The 21,760-nt window shown below is 38.5% G+C and overlaps 1 protein-coding gene across 1 annotated transcript in view; it reads left to right on the plus strand.

The window, feature by feature from the left end:
• The first annotated feature begins 729 nt into the window (after positions 1-729).
• RIPOR2 (RHO family interacting cell polarization regulator 2) overlaps positions 730-21,760 on the plus strand; it is a 275,401-nt gene continuing 254,370 nt past the window's right edge. The window contains exon 1 of the mRNA XM_060189283.1: positions 730-1,032. Coding sequence (XP_060045266.1) covers positions 957-1,032 — 76 coding nt within the window. The 5' untranslated portion in view covers positions 730-956. The remainder of the gene's footprint in view (positions 1,033-21,760) is intronic.

Below are 21,760 nucleotides of genomic sequence, written 5' to 3' on the forward strand. Positions count from 1 at the left end.
AAAACTAACAAACTTCTAACAAAGTAGTGTTACCCAGGCATGAGCTAGATGAGTGTGAGAGGCACTGGTACATGATAGTTGTCCCCATCAGTGTGGGGTCTAGAAAGCATCACACGAAAATGAGATTTAGAGGCATAAATATGTAGGTGAAGATAAAAGTAGTCTTTAGTGGACAGGAAAGTATGGGCAATTGGCTGGTGTGAAACTTCAAAAAAAAAAAAAAAACCTTTTTGGAGACAGTAAATTGAGAAATTGAGATCAATTGGTGTAAAGGACTTGCAAGGACACAGTAAAGTCACTTGTGTTAATTGTGGAATCATTCATTCAACAGTTAATATTGGTATACTCTATGTCAGGCACTAGGATGCTGGATTCAAGAATACTGGCTGTAAATAAACCATCCACCTGAAAATAGGATGCTACCCTACATTAGGTTCCAGCAGCCTGTCATCTCATGCTCCTAAAAGCCAAGCTCTGCTCTTCAGTCCTGGCTGAGAAGGATTCTTATTTCAAGTCAGACTTCATTCAGGCAGGTATACCTGCCCTCCCCCCAGCGGCCCTGCTGACTTGACACACTGCTCTTCTGATGTGAGGCAGACACAGGAGCCCAGTGATCTACTTTGCTCGAATAAATTACCGCCCCATCATCTTCATGCATAAAACATGGTACAGGAGGCCAGGGCAGGCTCAGTCAGGCAGTCCAGCACCACAGCTGCTTTCAGGCTAGTTTGGAGTTAAGGGAAGGAAAGGCAAGTTGCAAGATAAAAGAAATTAACGGAAGCCTCAGATACAAACAATAAAAAGAGAGAGACAGAGAGAGAAGAGGCTTTCTTTTTATTTTTTTTTATGCTCCCGGACTTACACTTCCGGTATCTGTGCAAGACTTTTTTTGTTCCCTGTGCAAGACTTTTTGTTCCCCTGTCATGAGAGAATACTAGATTGCTCACTTTGGGACCATGGTGCTACCGTCACGATTGCACTGGATCAGAAACAGACCATGGAGGGACAGGATTCGAAGACGGCAGCTCAACCGTGAGTGCCCTGTGGGTGTTGCCAGTTTCTCTCTCCTTTCTCCTTCATGGCCTTTCCTTTAACACACCTTTCCCCAACACATTTGCTTATCTTCATGCACACAGACTCAAACTTCCCTCTTTCTTGTCCTGTGTATCCTCTTCCAGCGCTGCTTTCTTATTTTCATCCACTCCTCTCTCCGTTTCCTTTCTACAGTCTGTACTAATTAGAGGTAACTGAATATGCTTTCCTTCAAGTAGCAAACAGAGAAGGCCTCTTTTCCTTCTCCATCTAGAAGGACCATACAAATATTTACTGCAGTGAAGAAGTTGTGCAAATTGGAAGTTTTGTTTTATTACAGTGTATATGTTGTGGGGGGAGGGGGCTCAGTATCTGAATCTAAAAAGTATCAGTGTTGAGAGCAGGGGAAACTCAGGGATCAGTGAATCACATTACCTTAAAAAAACCCAGTCACATGTTTCTTAAATGGTCAAACTAACAGTGCCTTGGGTTGATAGAAACTCTCACCAAAGGGAGATTTTAGTTTTAAAGTTATATGAGAAAGAAAAAGCATTCCAAGTACATGTCAGCACTACTATACAGCACTAAGTAACATAATGGTGTTACTGGAAAGGTTTATTTAACTCAGATGTCAACAAATTCAACAAGGTGGGGTTGAAAGGTGGGTAGAAGATTGATGCCTTGGGCTTGTCTGGGTAAATGAGAAAGGGGGATGTTTTCATGACTATAAGAAATAGCTTGGGGGGGTTAGGAAGTGGTGAACCTGGTTGAGTGACATGTATAACTATAACTGGCATTTGACTTCAGTCTGAGAATATAGTGGGGAATGGTACCAACTGTAGTGAATGGGAAATCATGTGTCCCTTTGTAGGAGGGTTCTGACATGTAGAACTAAAATAAATAAGATTTGTCTTTGCTTTTAGCCTTATTTCAGGTTGTCATATATCTTTTTATGAGTTGAATAAAGACAATTTGATTGTTTTATTATTAGCATTTTACACATAGAATGTCTAGGATTGAAGAGAAATCGGCAAATATACTTTTTTGGGGCTTTTTCTCAGATATTCTGTGCTTGTTTATTTATTTGTATGTTCTATCTAAATATTTGCATAAACTCTTTCTCTGGAAAAATAAACACTATAACTACCAATAATATATTTCCATGATAATTGTGCCAACTGACAAATGTGCCAACTGTAGGCCACCAAGCCCTGGCTTAAGTACCTGGTTGTTCTCACTAGAAGCTCAATATGAAGTGTTATTCAAATATAGTTTTATGTTGGCAAATCTTGCCTATGTGTTAAATGCCCCTGGTAAAGACAGTTAAATTAAAAACGAATTGAGTACTTTAGGAATGTAAGAAACTTTGTGATGGTTGACTGGTTTAGGGAGACTGAGTTAATCTGGTAAGGTTCAAATAGATCCCCACATGCAAAGGATGTGTCCTGAAAAATCTGTCTTTACTTTAATTGAATAAGTCATCAGTTATTATTATTATTATCATTTTTCCATTGTTTGGGGTTACAATTCTAGGCCAACATTTTTCAGATAGAAAGTGAGAGACAAAGACAATGAGAGAGATACCACAGCACAGCAACTTTCCTCAGTAAGATAAAGGCCCCAGTTTGAAACTAGATTGTACCTTTGGCAAAGCAGGTGTGCTCCCAGATACCTGTGTTTTTCTTAGAGGCTAATCCTTCTTATTCAGTTGCATCTTTCAGTTGATCCTACTTTAAAGTCAAATTCCTGTTTTCACCACACTTCAGTCTATATCTACAGGAAAACTGTTGTCCCCCGGATAGAGGACAACATCCCTGCTCTGGGATGTGCTACTAAGAAATAAATAAATCTGTGTTGTCATCTCATTCTAAGTTGGTAGAGTTGACCTCTTCCAAAAAAAAAAAAAGAATGTGTGTGTGTGTGTTTTCATTGTTGTTATTTTACCTAGTTCTTTTGTTTTCCTTAATTTAAGCACTCTGTACTCCTATAATCCTTAGTAAAATGCCAGGCACCTAGCATAATCAATAAAAGTTTGAGTTCAATCAAAATCATATTCATAGTAAATTCAGTGACTCCTAAAGTTTATTTCTTCTCAGTTCTTTCATGTTATATTTCACTCTAGGCTCTATAATGAGGTATTTACATAATTTACAATTCATAGTAATGTAGGGTAAAAAAGAACCAAGATATCAGAACTAAAATGTACTACCTTTCTCAGGAATAGTATTTTAAAAGAGACCATCAGAGAAAATTTTTGAGAAAGGTTTGAGGGCAAACATTTTTGAGAAAGGTTCATCTGACATCCTAAAAACCATATTAAGCTTCTTACTAAGACCTCCCTGACTTTTGCTACACCACGCTGCTACATTTTGCTACAATCATACCTGGGGAGAACAAATCCTGGACTGAGAGGCACAACTAATCTGGGGTAATTCACCTATATATAGTCAACACCCAGTTTTTATTCAGTGCAAACAAATACGAATGGATGATATAGTCCAAGTGGAACTTACTGTTTCAACTCCTTAAAAAGTTGAACTCTGGACAAAGGAAGATAGTCATCTGGATAATATTTTTTTTGTTTTTCCTATGCAAGATCCAAGGTTCCAGCCCTGCCTCTACTTTACTGGAGGAAGGTCCAGTGCTATGTTATCTTTCCCTCTCTCCTTCATCTCTGTCTCCTTTTTTCAACCAAAAAAAAAAAAGTTGGTTTGGAGCAGTGAAATTTCAATGAAACAACAAAGCAAACATAAAACTGAACTCCCTGTCTTAGTATAAAAGGTCACATGCTGACATCCAGTGAATGGAATGAAAACTAGTTCTCTCTGTCCCCAAAAAGACAACAGCTGATACATGATGGAAATTAGGAAAGGCTGCTGCCTCATTGTAACTTCTCTCTCAGGGTTAATGTGACTTAGTTGTCTGATTCTGTTTCTTTGACTGTTTTCCTGACTCAGTGTGGGAATTTTCTTCATTGTAAAAGAGCAAGAAAGGGAGCTAGTTGGGCAGCAGCCTAGAGCCCACAGATCAACTCCTGAACTATGGCTGGGAATGCAGGTGTGATCTTGAAAGAGAAACACACTCTGTGGCCACTGACAATTTACAGAAAAAGGTAAGGACCTAGCTGTTTATTCCTTACCACACATATGACTTTGGAGGGCACTCTGGCTCAGAGATAAGGTCATGAAGTCTCTTCTAAATATCCCTGTGTTTCTAGATGAAATTGAGGTCAAGGACTCTTCCCAGCAACACCCGTTTACTTTTATGAGGAACCACCACTCTGCAGATGGCCCCAGCTTGCTAAGAGACCCAGCATCAATTTACAGAGCCATTCAATTTACTGTGGGCTTTCTGCCCTAACTTACCTGTTATCTGGCAAGGGAGCAGCCATATTATTGGTCCTGAGAGTTTCACATTTCTCTTCAGGTCTCCTCCCCTCTGGGAATTCTTACCAGTTGGAGGGTAGGGGCTGGGGACAGGTGAGAGCTAAGTGACTACAGATTTAGCTTTTCAGCATAGATATCCCAAACATCTTAGAGGAGTCGAAGGCAAATAGTTTTTTTTCCCCAGCTTGCTGCCTTAGTATCTATCTTGTTGTTTCCAGTACATCAGGAATACTCTGAAATGTTGAATCCCTTGTGCTGTGTTGCTTATCTGAGATTCTCTGTTTTATCATATAAAGTAATTCCTCTCTTGTTTTCTTTAATGCCTTAAGCTTAAACATTCAGAAGAGGTAAGAAAATAGTCTCAATAGTCCATGGGTCATCTGTTTTCCTGGGACCCAGTCAAGCCAACTACCAAAGCTGTTTATTACCAGTCACAGCCCAGACAGCAGACAGACCAGGCCACCCTGAGTCCCTTCCCAGTTTCCCTTCTTGTTTGCCAACTATTCTGTCAATTATAGAGAACTTCACTGTACTTTGTTTTAGGTGCCCTAGTATTTATGTAGGTTTAAGAATTGCTTGTATCTTTTCATCATAGGATTAATAATTTTCTTGTCATCCAGAATAATAATGGCTCTGTGAAAAACTTATTCTTTCCTGCTTGTATGATTGAGTCCAGGAGTGCCACTGCCAAATGTCTAATTCCAGTTTATGCTGTCAAGAAAAAAAAAAAAAGGATGGGAAACCTGAGAAAGGGAGATAGTTTGAATAATTCGGAGGGGGGGTTCTGTTGGTTGAGAAAGTGCTCTCTTTGTATGTACATTAATCTGTACAGATATTTTAGCTGTCTCCAGCCAAGGATAAACAAAAGAGAGGGTGTGGAGGAATAAGGAAAGGAAAGGAAGAAGAAACAAATACAACTAACAAAAACAAAAAGAATGAAAAAAAGAAAAACAAGAATAATTAAAGATACTAAAGCCTTTTATTCTAAGGTTGGTTGGTTGTGACAGATTCAAAGAGCCTTAAATTTTATCACTGTAATAACAACTTGGTCTGTGCTTAGAAGCAGAAAACTACTAAACTACTAAGTGTTCTCAGTAGTATTAAGTTTGTGTACTGAGTTGGGGGCAGGTAAATTTTAGGTGATGGAAACCATCTTGAAATATGCCTGCCTAAATGCAAGCCACTATGTGAGTACCAATATTTTCCCAGAAATATCAAGGATCAGACATTGATTAACTACATATAAACACACACATACACTACAGTTGTTAACACTGTGAAGCTTGTGAGAGTGAATGTGGGTATCCATGCCAAAATCAAAATATCTTTTTTTATTTGATATAGAGCTAATATGTTTTTATTGTTTTAAAAACAAACAATACAGAACCATAGCAGCAAGAGATAAAAGACATCTAGAATTCCCAGTATACAGCATAGTGCTCCAATTTTCCTTTTCTAAGTTTCATGGATTTAATCTTTTTTGTAATATCTGTTTTGCAGCTTGCTTGGTTCATTGAACAAAATGCTTAAATTTCTTCATATGTCAGAAAATTGAAATAAATAAATTTACACTGTACCCCTGCAACCAATATGAATGAAGCCTTGTATTTTTAAAAAATATTTATTTATTCCCTTTTGTTACCCTTGTTTTTTATTCTTGTAGTTATTGATGTTGTTGTTGTTGATAAGACAAAGAGAAATGGAGAGAGGAGGGGAAGACAGAGGGGGGAGAAAAAGACAAAAACCTGCAGACGTGCTTCACCGCCTGTGAAGCGACTCCCCGGCAGGTGGGGAGCCAGGGACTTGAACCGGGATCCTTCCACAGGTCCTTGCGCTTTGTGCCACCTGCACTTAACCCGCTGCACTACCGCCCGACTCCCAGCCTTATAAATTTAAAGCAGTTTATATGTACCTAGCCTAATTTATTAAAATATTTTTAATCATTATAGTTGTTCAAATGAATGATATCAGAATGAGGCCTGAAAATTTCCCTTAGTTATTCACACCGCAAAGGTGTCTGATTCTCTAGCCTGCTATTTGGGCTGCTTTGCCCTCAGATGGTTCTTCTTCTAGCATTTGCCCTTCTTCTGTAGCCAGTCAACAGTGTCAGGTTGAGCCTGATGTCAAGTTTCGAGACCTCCTTTGAATCTGGAGAGGTGGCAGTCGTTGACTATGTGGGTCATAGTCTGTCTGTAGCCGCAGGGGCAGTTCGGGTCGTCTCTGGCTCCCCAGCGATGGAACATAGCGGCGCACCGGCCATTGCCTGTTCAATAGCGATTGAGGAGGGCCCAATCATAACGTGCTAGGTCAAAGCCTGTTTGTTCTTTACCTCAGCTGACTGCCAACTCTGTTTCCAAGAGTCTGGAACAGAGAAGTTCAGTGTAGGCGTAGGGGACCAGATTGGGTGACGAGACGTCAAGCGTTGGACAGGGTGGGCGAAGATATCCACGTATATTGGCAGGTCCTGTCAAGCGTAGACGTGGGAAATGAACTTAGATGATGCCGCATCCTGACGAATATCTGGCGGGGCGATGTTGCTAAGAACTGGCAGCCATGGAACCGGGGTGGAACGGATGGTTCCAGAAATTATCCTCATGGAGGAATATAATTTGGAATCGACCAAGTGGACATGGGGGCTACGGAACCATACTGGGGCACAGTATTCTGCAGTGGAATAGCATAATGCCAGAGATGATGATCGTAGTGTGGAAGCGCTCGCACCCCATGAGGAGCTGGCCAGATGGTAATGCAAAGTGAAAGATAAGGGTCAGTGTCCTATGTTTTCAGAAAACTATCCCATATGATATAACATAACTAGAAGTCTAGTTTCCATCCTTAATAATACACTTGCCTTCTTCTCTTTTTTAAAGATTTTATTTATTAATGAGAAAGATAGGAGGAGAGAGAAAGAACCAGACATTACTCTGACACATGTGCTCCTGGGGATCAAACTCGGGACCTCATGCTTGAGAGTCCAAAGCTTTATCACTGCAGGGCCACTTCCCAGACCACAGTACACTTGCCTTCTTTTAACCAATGCATTTCCCCTTATTTCCCCTTTCTTTCAGGTAATCACTTACATTCTTACACTGAGTGTTTTAATTTTGTTCTTTAGTTTTGTTTCTTTATCTTCTACATAAGAAAAAATGTGTGGCATTTATCTTTCTCCATCTGATTTACTTCAGTAAGCATAATACTTTCTAGGCTCACCTGTGTTGTTACAAATGGGTAGGTTTAATCTTTTTCAAAGACTAGTAGTACTCTATTGTATTTATACATCATAGCTTTTCTATTCAGTCATCCACCGTTAGGCACATAGGTTGTTTCCTACTTATGGCTATTGTGAATAATGTTACAGTGAACACAGCAGTGCATATGTCTCTTAGAATTAATGTTCTTGAATAAAGTAAGATAGATCATACAAATTTTCTATTTTTACTTTTTAAGGAATTTCCAAACTGTTTTCCTGACCCTGTTCCCACCAATAGGGTAAAAGTGTTCCTAGAGGGTAAATTTTTTATTCATCATCAAATTTTTTCCTATCTTGTTGAGTGCTTGCCCCATTGGTGCCTGATTTCCAAGGCACTAGACAAATTCTTACAGTTAGTTAGAATGAATGACTTTGTGCTTAACTACCATCCTAGAATGCAGTAGAAAGAGGCATTTAAGGTCTGAGCTGATAGAAAGAGAAGCCAGTCAAGATTATGAAAAGCAAAGTCTTAGATATTTTCTAACTCTTTGAATAGCTATTGCCCAAAGCTTTTTCCCTAAGGATTTGTTATAATAGAATGGGGTCAAGTTAATCTAATCCTTCATTTTTTCAAGTAAGAAACAGAAAGCCATAAAAGGTTTTGCTTGCTAATACTCAGTTAAAGGGAAGAGAGTAAATATGTATGTAAATTAACCTGCAAAAGCCCTCAAGAGCTTTTCCCCCTCTGAACTGAAAGGAAGTTTTACTTCTGTTGTGGTGGTTTTAAAGAGAAAGGATACACAATGGGGTCTCCCCAGCATATGACAGCAACTTTGTGAATCTGCAACTACCTCTCTAAAAATAATGCTGCTACAGATGATGACAAAAATACATAAGATGTAGTTTAAAATATTTTCAAGATTTTATTAGTAAAAATTTTCACATACAGAATAACTGAAAATACAGAAAATATTCACATTAACTCTCAGATTCTATCACTAATATTTCACTACACTTGCTTTTTAATATATCTATCCTTATATTAATCCTCTATCAAGTCATCTTCATTTAAGATAGGGTAAGAGCAACAGAGAGGAGAGATAGGTAGATGATAGATATATAGATAGATAGATAGGGGCTCATGAAGCTTTCTTTCCCTTTGCATGGTGGTCCCAAGAAATGGCCAGGGACACCAGCCCAGGTCATCATACATGGTAAAGTGTGTGATGTAACAAGTGAACAAACTCCTAGTCCCCTCATCAATAACTCTGATTTTTAACGCTTTCAAGGTAAACTGCAAACACAATACACTCCATTCCAATGTACATATCATGTGATATTTGCTAATAATTAAAAATATTTTGTCAAGTTTGACATATAGTTTACATAGAGAGTGAGTTTTTATAACACAAGCATGTAAATCAAGTTACAGAAACCTGCCACCTCTAACATATCTTCATACTCCTTTGTAGTCAACTTCTCGCCCTAGCCTTTGTCAGTTAATGATCTATTCTTATAAGTTTGCCTTCTCCAGAATATCTGATTTAATAAATGGAACTATGTAGTCAGTAGCCTTTTTAAATCTAGATTATTTCAAAAATACACTTGAAATTTATCCATGTTGTTGTATGGCTACAATAATACTCACTGCTGAGTAATATTCCATTATTGGATCCATTTCCACAAGGTACAGTTGTTTATAGATTATAAGCTCTCTTTTAAAAATATAAATAGGGGTCAAGTAGTGGCATACCTGGTTGAGCACACTCATTTCAGTGCACAAAGAGTTGGGTTCAAGCCCCCAGTCCCTGCCTGTGCAGGGGGGTGGGTGGGGGAGGCTGAGTTTTACAAGTGATGAAACAGTGCTGCAGTTCTCTCTCTCTCTGTCTGTCTCTGTCTGTCTGTCTGTCTCTCTCTCTCTCTCTCTCCCTACTTATCTCTTCCTTCCTTCTTGATTTCTTTCTGTCTATATCAAAAAATAAATAAATAATATTTATAACAGAAAACATGAGTAAGCAGTGGGCAACCCCTGAAGTCTGAAGTACATTATTTCTATTCATGGTTCAGTTCCCCCTTTCAGGGGGATATTATAGGGAAATTATGAATAGTAGGTCTCTACAGAATCCCACTACACTTCATCTGTATCCTGAGGATCTTTCTGGGTATCCCTCCAGGATACTTCATTCAATCGTGACTAAGTAATTTTGGTCTGAAATGTTTCTGGCTAGCTAACAATCCTACATCATTTTTCTTTGACATCGTATGTAACTACTATGCACAAGATGGAGACTGTCTACCTCCACATGAGAACTAGAGTTAGTATACCATGGGAGGGGGGAAGCAGAGAAGAACTGGGGTGGAAGAAAGGAGGAACCCTTCTCTAGTGGAGATTGTACTGATCCTAGAAAGATAAGATATAGTCCTTGGTAGAAGAGGTGAGGGGAATGGGCAGCTGTCTTACTAGAGTTGAAGAACTTTCTGGACTTCAGATATCCCACTCCATGTTCTTCCCCTAACTTGATCTAAAATTCTGTTTTGCATTGAAAACAAGAAGCTCTTGCATATGGAAGAGTTAAAGACCGTTTTAATTTCTGAAGGAAATGCTTTTAAATCCAGCTTTTAAGCAAGTAACCCAGACATAGTAAAAAATTTCAGACAAAAAGAGAAAGAGAGAGAACACAAATGTTCTGCTATTTCTCCATAGCTAAAACAAAGATGTTCAGTTTTCAGGGGCCAGGTGGTTGCACACCCAGTTAAGCACACATAGTACTAAATGCAAAGATCTGGGTTCAAGCCCCCGAATCCCCATTTGCAGGGGGATGCTTCACAAGCTGTGAAGCAGGTCTGTAGGTGTCTATGTTTCTTCCTCTCCTCCTCTTAATTTCTCCCTGTTCTATCCAATAAAATGGAAAAAATTTGGCCTCCAGGAGCAGTGGATTTGTAGGGCTGGCACTGAGCCCCAGCAATAATGCTGCAGGCAAAAAAAAAAAAAGTTAAATATTTCTTTTTTTTTCTTCTTTTTTCTTTTTTATTTAAGAAAGGATTAATTAACAAAACCATAGGGTAGGAGGGGTACAACTCCACACAGTTCCCACCACCCAATCTCCATATCCCACCCCCTTCCCTGATAGCTTTCCCATTCTCTATCCCTCTGGGAGCATGGACCCAGGGTCATTGAGGGTTGCAGAAGGTAGAAGGTCTGGCTTCTGTAATTGCTTCCCCGCTGAACATGGGCGTTGACTGGTCGGTCCATACTCCCAGTCTGCCACTCTCTTTCCCTAGTAGGGTGGGTCTCTGGGGAAGCAGAGCTCCAGGACACATTGGTGGGGTCTTCAGTCCAGGGAAGCCTGGCCGGCATCCTGATGACATCTGGAACCTGGTGACTGAAAAGAGAGTTAACATACGAAGCCAAACAAATTGTTGAGCAATCATGGACCCAAAGCTTGGAACAGTGGAGAGGAAGTATTAGGCGGGGCACTCACTGCAAACTCTAGTGTACTACTGCTTTCAGGTATATATTTTGCAGTAGTTTATGGATACGTGTGAACATATGCTCTCTCTCACAGAAACTGGTGAATATCTAGGTTTTGGGACTTTGTTAGAAAGTGAACCACCTGAGATGGAATTAGAGTATACTATGAAAGGAAAGGTCCCACCCGAGTAATGAAGCTGAAGGGTTGTCATTCCACACGTGAAGTCTCTGGACACAGTCTGAAGTGAAGCATGTTGAGGTGGCAATCGTTGCGTTGGTTAGGTTGTGATCGGCAGATGCAATATTATCTGAGAAAAAAAATGTTCTGGTTCTGGCTTTGGTCATGGGATTGTCTCCTCTGATTATCTGTGAGACATCAGCCAGACCACTTATGTTCTTTGTCAGTCAATACACATTATTTTTGTTTTTATCCTATTTTTATTTTTATTGACCTAACGTTGGCTTACCAGTATAAAGAATTTTCAAGAGGCCAGGCAGTGGCACACCAGTTTTAAGTGCAATAATACTAAGCACAAGCACCAAGCAAGAATTCCGGTTTAAGCCCCTGACTCCCCACCTGCAAGGGGGTTACTTCACAAGCAGTGAAGCAGGTCTGCAGGTGTCTGTCCATTTTTCTCTTTCCCTCTCTGTCTTTCCCTCCCTCTCTCTCAATTTCTCTCTGTCCTGTTCAATAAAAATGGAAAAGGAAAAAAAAAATGACTTCTAGGAGCAGTGGATTCATAGTGCAGTCACCGAGCCCAAGCGATAACGCTGGAAACAAAACAAAAAAAAATTTTTTTTCAGTTCTAAAGCAACATTGTGGTTTGATATCTATAGGTTACATTATGTCCTCTACAGATTTTTTGGTGGTATTTAATAATATTTTTTTCATTTTTTAATTGAAATAGCGTTGTCTAGGTTTCAGGTGAGTATCATTGAAAAACAATAGGTGTGTTTCCTTTGTTCTAACCTCCCTCCTGTTCACTGCTCCCTTTTCTTTCCCTTCTGGTAACTAATAGTTACCTATAGTTCCAAAATTTTGATTATTTAGTTTACTTGTTTATTTGTTTTCTCCAAATACCATATATACAAACATTCTTTTTTTTTTTTTTCAGCCATAATTTGGTGTTGGTTTCTTGTTTATCTCTCTTGTATCACTTTCTTTAGGGTAATTTCTTCCAATACTCTGTTAACTTCCAGTTGAACAGAATGTATTGTTAAAGATGTCTCCTTCACTTCTAGTTACAGCCCGCTTCTCAGGGTCTTCTTATCTTACCTCTTTTGATGTCAAATCAGACTTACTCCCCTTCATATCTCCTGACCTCTGAAATGAATCAGATGACATATCTTAAAGTATCTAGCTGATAAAAATGATTCAAGGCTCGCATTCTTATCAGTAGAGGTGACATCATCTACATGATCTCATTTGAGACTCACAATTTCCCTGTAAAGTTTGGAGAATCTGTTTTTATTATTCCCTTTCTAGTTATATAGAAACAGATTCAGGGGAAAAAAAAAACCTATCTACTTATAAGAAGCATCATCTCTAATTAGGGGGAAATTATGTAGCAGTTCTGGTCTTGCATGCTTTCCAGTTAATTCTCAGTTTAGCCTTCTGAGGTTGGTCTATGTATCCATTTGACAAATGAGGATTTTTGAGATTTAGGAGTCATTGGACTTGTTAAATTTCATAAAGCCACTAACAATTAGAACAGAACTCAGACTCAAAGTCTCCTCTGAACAAACACTGAAACCCATTGATTTTTCACTGTCAGACTTGTAATTTCAGGAACTTAATTTCAAACCAGTTGACCTCTAACTGATCGATTTTCCAATCTCTTGAACTGTCTATTCAGAAAACTCACTTTACAATCCCTGTGCAAATTTCTAAGCCAGGACTCAGTTGAAATACACTCAGTTCTGGGAGTCCCCTAAATCTAGATGCTGGGGGTAGCAGTGTCTGACAGCAGTAAAGGAAGCATCTGGTGTCTACTGGGAACTGTATCCACCCAGCTGTGAGATTAATGTTCAGGTGTCAGAGAAAGACACATATGGAAAACATGTAGTGTACCTTAACATAAAATCTCTAAGTTAAAGGTTAAATTCTCTATCTACCCTGAGTCCCTGGATTATTTTTAAACCAGACATGGATAATGAGGACTACTCAGAAAGAAACCTAAACACCAAGACTCTTGGACTCAGAATCATGTCTTTGTCTTGAGCAACCATCTAACATCTGGCAAAAACAGATCCCTCTGTGTCTCATCTAGGACCAAGTGAAAACCCAAGATGGTACAGAGACCCTTCCACTACCTGGAGTCCAAAGTTCCGGTGTCTTTTGGAGTTCCCTTGAACGCATAGAACTTCTTTTTACTCTTACACAGTATGTTTCCTATTCTTATGGTAGTTTCTGACCATTCTGTTTACTTGATCATTGCCACAGAGGCTCAGTTGTAGTCACAACCTAGAACTGGATAAAAGCTCCTTCAATTGTATCAGGATACTGTAACTTACATGGAGGAGACTTTTTCTCCAGCACAAACTCATTTAAGGACACTCCCATACTACCCAGATGACACCTTCCTCATCTACCAAAGTGGTTCCATTCTTTTACTATTTGTACACTAGTACTGAGACCACTGTGAGGTTGGTAACCTATTTACTAGCTTTCCCTTCTGCTACCCAGTTTGAAGAAATAGAAACCACTCATAGCAGTCTATATTTAGAGTCTGGACAGTGACCCTTCTGTAGAGGTAACATCTGCAGATCTTTTTTTCTTCTCTTTTCTTCTTTTTTTTTTTTCCCTCCAACCCCAGAGACGAGTTTGAATTCCATCAACCTCTTCCCTTTTTTTGTGAACATATTAAGCCCATAATGGGTTCAGTGATGGTGTGTGCTTCCTTTAACTTCTCTCGTCTTCTGCTATCTTATTGACAAAACTGGCCGAGAGAATCTATCGCTCACAGTCTTTGTAAACATCAAGATAATGCACTTGAAAATAGTTTGTCAACTGTGCAAAACAATGCAGATAGCTTTGTCTAATAAATTAGAATGTATCTTTACAACTTTCTTAAATTTTAAAAATTCAATTTATCTAGGAGGCTTCAATGGACTTTCTTCCTTCCTATCTCTCTTTCCTTCCCTCTTTCTCTCTTTCCTTTTATTTCTCTCTCTCTTTTTTTTCTTCTTTCCTCTCTTATGCTTGTGAGTTCAAAAAGTGCCATTTGCCTAAGGAACTGCTTTGGGTATTGCTATATCAGGACTCAAAGGAAGCTAGGATGTCAGCAAACAGATCCTGGCCACCTCAGAAATTATGGAATGGCCAATAATGACCAAGGGGCTAAGAGACAATGTCAATCATTCTTTGTATTAGTTTCAGCTTCTACTGGGGGACATTGGTGTTATTTACTTACTCTAGGCCTTCAGCTTCTGAGCTACTGCCAGCTTCCTTCCTTTCTTTTTTTTTTTTTTTTAATGTTAACGTTGTTTAGTTCCAGCTTTTTTTTGTTGTTGTTGTTGCTATCTTTATTTATTTATTGGATAGAGACAGCTAGAAATTGAGAGGGCCTGGGGTGATAGAGAGGAAGAGAGACAGAGAGACACCTGCAGACCTGCTTTACCACTTGTGAAGCTTTTCCCCTGCAGGTGGGGGCCAGGGGCTTGAACCTGGGTCCTTGCGCACTATAACAGGTGCGTTCAACCAGGTGCGCCACCACCCGGCCCCAGCTTCCTTTCAGTGAGAACATGTGCTTAACATCTCAAGATTTTTCTGTTTGTCTCTTGAAAATGCTCATGGATTTTCTTTTATTTTCTTGGGGGGGGTTGCAGGGTTAATGGTTTACAGTATAATCTTTAGCACATTGGCACAGCTCCTGATCTCATCTTGATTAGTGTCTGATACATACCAGGACCCCAGTGTCCCTTCATCCTGTACCTCTCCCTCTTTCCCCAGAGTCATTTGCTTTGGTACTATATGACTTCAATTTAAAACTGTAATTTCTTTCTTTTTTTCGTTTTTCCTTTTTTTTTTTTTTTTTTTTTTTTTGCTTTGTTTTGTCACTGGGGCTTCATAAATCTATTCCCAAAATTTTTTTTTCAGGTAGAAAGAGAAATAGAGATGACAGAACCAAAGCTTCCCCTAGTGTTATCCCCAGGAACTTAAACTTAGGTTATGCATTTGGCAGAATATATGTTTATAAAAAGGAAACATTGACAAAACCATAGGATAAGAGCAGTACAACTTCGCACAATTCCCACCATCAGATCTCCGTATCCCATCTTCTCCCCTGATAGATTTCCTATTCTTTACCCCTCTGGGAGTATGGACCCAAGGTCATTGTGGGACAGGCTGGGAGTATGGAACGACCTGTCAACACCCATGTTCATCAGGGAAGCAATTACAGAAGCCAGATCTTCAACCTTCTGCATCCCACAATGATCTTGAGAATTCACATTCTTAATCCACGCAAAAATGTTTAGTATATACATTGGTAACCTGGATGTGGCATGCCAGCATGAGATCCTGAGTTTAATCCTTGGCACTCAAGGTTCCGGAGTTGATGCTATAATATTCTCATTCTCTTTCTCTCAACTAAAAAAAGTCTTAAAAATAAAAAATATACACTCATTTTCCACTTTGAAAGGGTGAAGACTATAAAGAGGAAAATGTCAGCAACTTAAAATAGAGTAACAAAAGGTATTACTTTCTAGAAATTCTTGGGTTTCTTATACTTAAGATAAATAAGGGTTTGTAACTATTGTCTCCATTGCTTAACCCTGGGCTTCCAAAGAGCATTAGAAGATTTAATCTCTACTCTGTCTCTTGGTTTTTTTTTTTTTTTCATTTGCTAACCAAAGGTACAAATTAACATCTCTTTGTGCAAATTATCATAAATTTGAACTAGTGAGACTTCAAATAATACAATTTAGCACCCAATTATACATGTATCATATGTATAGCTATACAAATGTCGAAAATAAAAGCATACTAGCAGCTAAATACTACAAATGGAAGTCATTTCCCCCTCTCTTCTGAAAACAATAGCTCTGATCAATCTTATAGCAGTGAAAAAAATGTTAAAAACCTTTTGTGTAACAGTACTTTTTTGTTCACCTTTAGTTTTACCTATAAGTAGCATTCATTTATAAAACTGTCTTTTCAAACACAATGCTTTAAAAAGTGACTCACCCGTGATTCAGGAAAGGTATGAACCTCTAATTTCATATAATCTTTTTTTGTTGTTCATGAATACACCTCCAATTTGGTTTCAAAATAACATATGCTAAAGCAGAAACACACCATCACCTGGATTTATGAAGAAGCTCATAAAGGCCTTACAGTTCTGTCCAAGTTCATATTTCAGTTGAAGGGAATGATTGATGTCTAAAAACAATGTTTCCAAAGATGTGCTGAAATACTGGTATTTGTTACGTCACATGAAATACATTCTTTTAATTCTTTATGCATTTTCTTTAGCTTAATTTGCATGGTTTTCTTAGTTTCAACATTAAACATTCAATTCTTCCTAAGCAGTTATATTCTAAAAACATATTTTTAATTTATTTTCTTTTTTGTTGCCCTTGTTTTTCATTGTTGTTGTAGTTATCATTATTATTGATGTCGTCATTGTTAGATAGGACAGAGAGAAATGGAGAGAAGAGAAGACAGAGAGGGGGAGAGAAAGAGAGACACCTGCAGACCTGCTTCACCACTTGTGAAGTGACGCCCCTGCAGGTGGGGAGGCGGGGCTCGAACCGGGATCCTTACACAGGTCCTTGCACTTTGCACCACCTGTGCTTAATCCACTGTGCTACCACCGACTCCCTTTATTTATTTATTTATTGTTGGATAGAGACAAAGAGAAACTGAGAGGGAGACAGAGAAAGAGCAGAGAGACACCTGCAGCCCTGCTTCACCATTTATAAAGCTTCTACTCTGCAGGTGGGGACCAAGGGCTTGAACCTGGGTCCTTGCACACTGTAATGTATGTGCTTAACTAGATGCGCCACCACCAGGCCTCCTTATACTTCTTTTAATTTAAGAGAAGTCGACAGTGATAGCACAGTGACTTAAGCGCACTTGGTGTGAAGTGCAAGGGCCCGAGTAAGGATACCAGTTCGAGCCCCCAGCTCCCTACCTGCAAGGGAAATCGCTTCACAAGGGTGAAGCACTTTTGCAAGTGTCTATTTTTCTCTCCCCCTTTCTGTCTTCCTGCCCTCTCTCCATTTCTCTCTGTCCTATCCAACAATGACATCAATAACAACAATAACAATATAAAAAAAGGGGGCAACATCTAATACCTAGAAGGTGGATCTTAGGAAGAGGTGTATAACGAGAGGATCTTTAACTGAATTTCAGCCCTACCCCCACCCCAGCTAAAAGATACCAAGAGTTTAAAGGTGGAATTGATAGAATGTTTTTTGTTGTTTGAAGTTTTTTTTTTTTTTTTTTTTTTTTTTTAGAGCACTACTCAGATCTGGTTTATAGTGGTGCAGGAATTAAACCTGGCACCTCAGAGCCTTAGGCGTGAGAGTGTTTGCATAACCATTGTTAACTCCCCTATCCTAGAGTTTTGTGAACTAGAAAAGCAAAATCAAAAGGGCACTATTTGAAATTTTAAGATCTAAGTTTATCTGTTAAATGTCCATAATTGTAAGAAGGAAAAGGAAATAACTAAAATAAGGGAACTTTATTATCATCAGGCATGAAACTTTTTAAATTATACTTTGCTTGTGAAGCTTATTCTATACCTAGTTACTAAATGTTCCCAAATTCATCATTATTTTGTCATCCAACTAGCAAATGCTTTATTTTTCTCACTTCTCGTTCCTTTTAGCTGTGTCACTGGCAATTAAATAATGCTGGGGAATGCTTATTGCAGTAACAAATGTCACAGAAATTGAACATACAGCTAATTTTACTTCTCATGAATAGAGCTCCTAAGGTTTCCCTTCAAGACAAATGAAGGTGATACATTCCATCATTATTCTCCACTTTCAACCACTGAAATTTTCCTTTAGGGATATAGTTCCCATTTTGTCTGTTTCATAATATGGGTTTATTTCATATAGATCTTTTCTATTGTGGATGTCCTATGCTTCAAGAAACCCTGCAGTGAATAGCTACTTATTATTTACTTTTAGAACTGTGTTTTCAAGAAAAACCATGAGCAGCCTCAGTTTCTGTAGACCTTCTCCTCCTACTACTTCCTTTCCAGTATGGTAGTACTACTCCCACTAAATCTCCATTGAAAAGTAGGAAGATATTTTTCAAGAATAAGCAAAAGGAATTTCCTCATTTCTTGAATACTGTTTGGCATGAATTAGTAAGCAGTATATACAAAAAAAGAAAGTTTGATGAACGTGAATAGATTACAGTAAGGAAGAGCCTATGAATTATCTACTAGGTTACAAAGTGTCTGCTTGTGTTCCTTTGAAGAGAGAAAACACCATTTCATTAAGCTGTGTGGATGATACAGTTCTTTGTGTCACATCCCATCCTGTTGGAAAGGTTTTGTTATATTGTGCTCATTTCAAAAGCTGACGTGTAAATGGTGTGTATGTCTGTTGCCATGACAACCCAGCAGCAGTTAGCCTGAGCTCCTTAACAGTGTACAAATGTGCTCTTAAAGAAATGCTTGTTAGAATTTGTAGACTATTTGCCCTCATGGATTTACACAAAAGAACTGAAAGGTTCCTGACTGCATTTAGAAGGAAAGCAGGTTGAAATTTGGCATGATGAAGTTCACGGACTCTGCTCACCTGCTGAAATAATTATGTTCCAATCTACCATTTTAATACTTTGGGGAGGAACCTTTGTTGCCTTTTAATGTGACTCATAAGTATGTATTTAGTAAGAGGTCAGTGTTACTGTCTGTGTGTTTTTTTTATTTTTTAGATGTTTTTATTTAGTTTATTTTAGTGAGAAAGAGCAGATGGTTATAAAGGGAAAGATACTGAAAGAGAAAGAGACCAGAACACTGCTTGGTTCTGGCTTATGGTGGTGCTAGGGATTGAACCTGGGACTTCAGAACCTCAAGCTTAAAAGGCTTTTGCATAACCATTATGCTATCTCCCCAGTCCCTATCTGTGTTCTTATTCCTATTTGGTCTATCGAGTTTGTATGTAGGTGCTATACCAAAAGAAAAGAATTAACAATGCAAGCCAAATGCATGATCCCACAGGTCTCCAAACATCTGCTGTGTCTTCTTTTAACTTGTCCCTAGTGACCATAGAAATTCAACTTGTAATGTTTCTGTGTTACACACATTTTCACTTTTTAGAATGGCTGAACCTCATTTTTCTTCCCTTTTTTCTTGCCATTGTGCTAGCCTTTCCTTCAACAGACATGAAACACAGAATAATTTGATACTTAGAAGTCTCAAATAGGTTTGATTAGAGAGATGGAACTAGTGAAATGAGTTGTGGGGCTCATGTGTTCCTGTCTTCAAATACAAAACTAATCTATATTTTTAGACAACTTATGTTTTACTTCATTATCCCATAAAGGTAACTAAGAAAAGTCAAAGAAAATATGTTTGTCTGTTTTTAAGTTTCATACACGTCAAAAAGTGAGCACTATGGGAAAACTCAGGCATAAGGTTTCACAGTGACTATAGAAGCTTCTAGCTTGAGTGATTACTTCAGGATAGACTTCTGTTACAGAAAGTCTATTTTTTTATTGGGGGATTACTTATTTACAGTAAAGTCAGTTGCTACTACATGTGTAAAATTACTCAGTTTTCTGAAAAAACACTGTCCCCCAACTCAGGCCCTCCACCATCCTGTAACTGGACCTGAAAAAAAAACCCTCTCACCAGAATCCTTTACTTTGGTGCAATACACCAAACCCAGTCCAAATTCTGCTGTTCTTATTTCTCAACTTCTGTCTATGAGTGAGATCATCTCATCTCCATCCTTCTTTTTCTGGCTTAACTCACTTAACATGATTCCTTCAAACTCCATCCAAGATGAGGTGAAGAAGGTGAATTCACTATTTTTAATATCAGAATAGTATATATAATATATTTAGTATATGTAGTAGATATACCACAACTTACTCATCCACTCATCTGTTGTTGGACACCCACTTCCAAGTTTTGGCTATTACAAATTGTGCTGCAATGAACATGGATTTACACAAATCTTTTTGGATGGGTATGTTTGGTTCCTTAGGATATATCCCCAGGAGAGGAATTACAGAGTCATAGGGTAGGTCCATTTCTAGCCTTCTGAGAGTTCTCCAGACTGCTCTCCTCAGGGGCTGGACCAATTTACATTCCCACCAGCAGCACAGGAAGGTTCCTTTCTCTCCACAACCTCTCCAGCATTTGTTACTGCTACCTTTTCTGATGTATGACATTCTCACAGGAGTGAAGTGGTATTTTATTATTGTCTTTATTTACATTTACATTTTATTTACATTTCTTTGATAATCAATGACTTGGAGCATTTTTGTCTGTTGGCATTTTGGATCTCTGGTGAATATTCTGTTCGTATCTTCTCCCCATTTTTGGATGGGGTCATTTGTTTTTTTGTTGATGAGTTTGATAGGCTCTTCATACATTTTGATTACTAGTCTTTTGTCTGATATGTGGCATATAAAGAAAGTTCTTCCCCCATTCTGCAAGGAGTCTCTTTGAATAGTGGTTTCTTTAGCTGTACGGAAACTTTTCAATTTGATATAGCCCCATTGGTTTATTTTTGTTTTAGTCTTCATTGAAATTGGATTCATGTCATTGAAGTTGCCTTTAAAATTTAGATGGAGTGAGTGAAGTGCAGGTGGCGCAAAGCGCAAGGACAGTGTAAGGATCCCGGTTCAAGCCCCCAGCTCCCCACCTGCAGGGCAGTCGCTTCACAAGTGGTGAAGCAGATCAGCAGGTGTCTGTCTTTCTCTCCCTCTCTCTGTCTTCTCTCTCCATTTCTCTCTGTCCATTTTCCCATTTCTCTCTCTCCATTTCTCTCGGTCCTATCCAACAACAATGACATCAATAACAACAATAATAACTACAACAATAAAATAACAAGGGCAACAAAAGAGAATAAATAAATAAATAAATATTTAAAAAATTAGATGGGAAAGAGTTCTGCCAATATTTTCCTCTAAGTATTTGATAGTTTCTAGTCTAACAGCCAAGCAGTGGTTCAGTTTCATTCTTCTGCATGTTTCAACCCAATTTCCCCTACACTATTTGTTGAAAAGACTCTCCTTTATCTGTTTAATAGATTGGGCTCTCTTGTCAAAAATTAGATGCCCAAAGGTGTGTGTGTATGGGGGGCTTATTACAGAAAGAATTATAACATGGAGTGAGAGGGTGAACTAGATGAACCCCAAGTTTCAAATAAGTTCAACTCAGTATTTTGTTTCAACATTTACTTTCTGATTTAAAATTGTGATGTTAATTGTACAAAATAAACAATAAAGAGACCACCTGTATCTAGATCATACATGTGTGGTCTGTGGTTGGAACTCAGCCCAGAAATGTTTTGTTTGAGCTCTACAAATGTTCAGTTTTTAAAAATTTGTTTACTGAGTTGGAGAAATAGCAAAATGGTTATGTAGAAAGACTTTCATGTCTGAGACTTGAAGTCCTAGGTTCAGTCCATAGCACCACTATAAACAAGAGCTGAGCAGTACTTTGTGTTAAAAAAAAAAATGTTTGCTAAAATTTTTTAATGAAC

Source organism: Erinaceus europaeus, chromosome 4 (assembly GCF_950295315.1).
Source record: "Erinaceus europaeus chromosome 4, mEriEur2.1, whole genome shotgun sequence".
NCBI lineage: Eukaryota > Metazoa > Chordata > Mammalia > Eulipotyphla > Erinaceidae > Erinaceus > Erinaceus europaeus.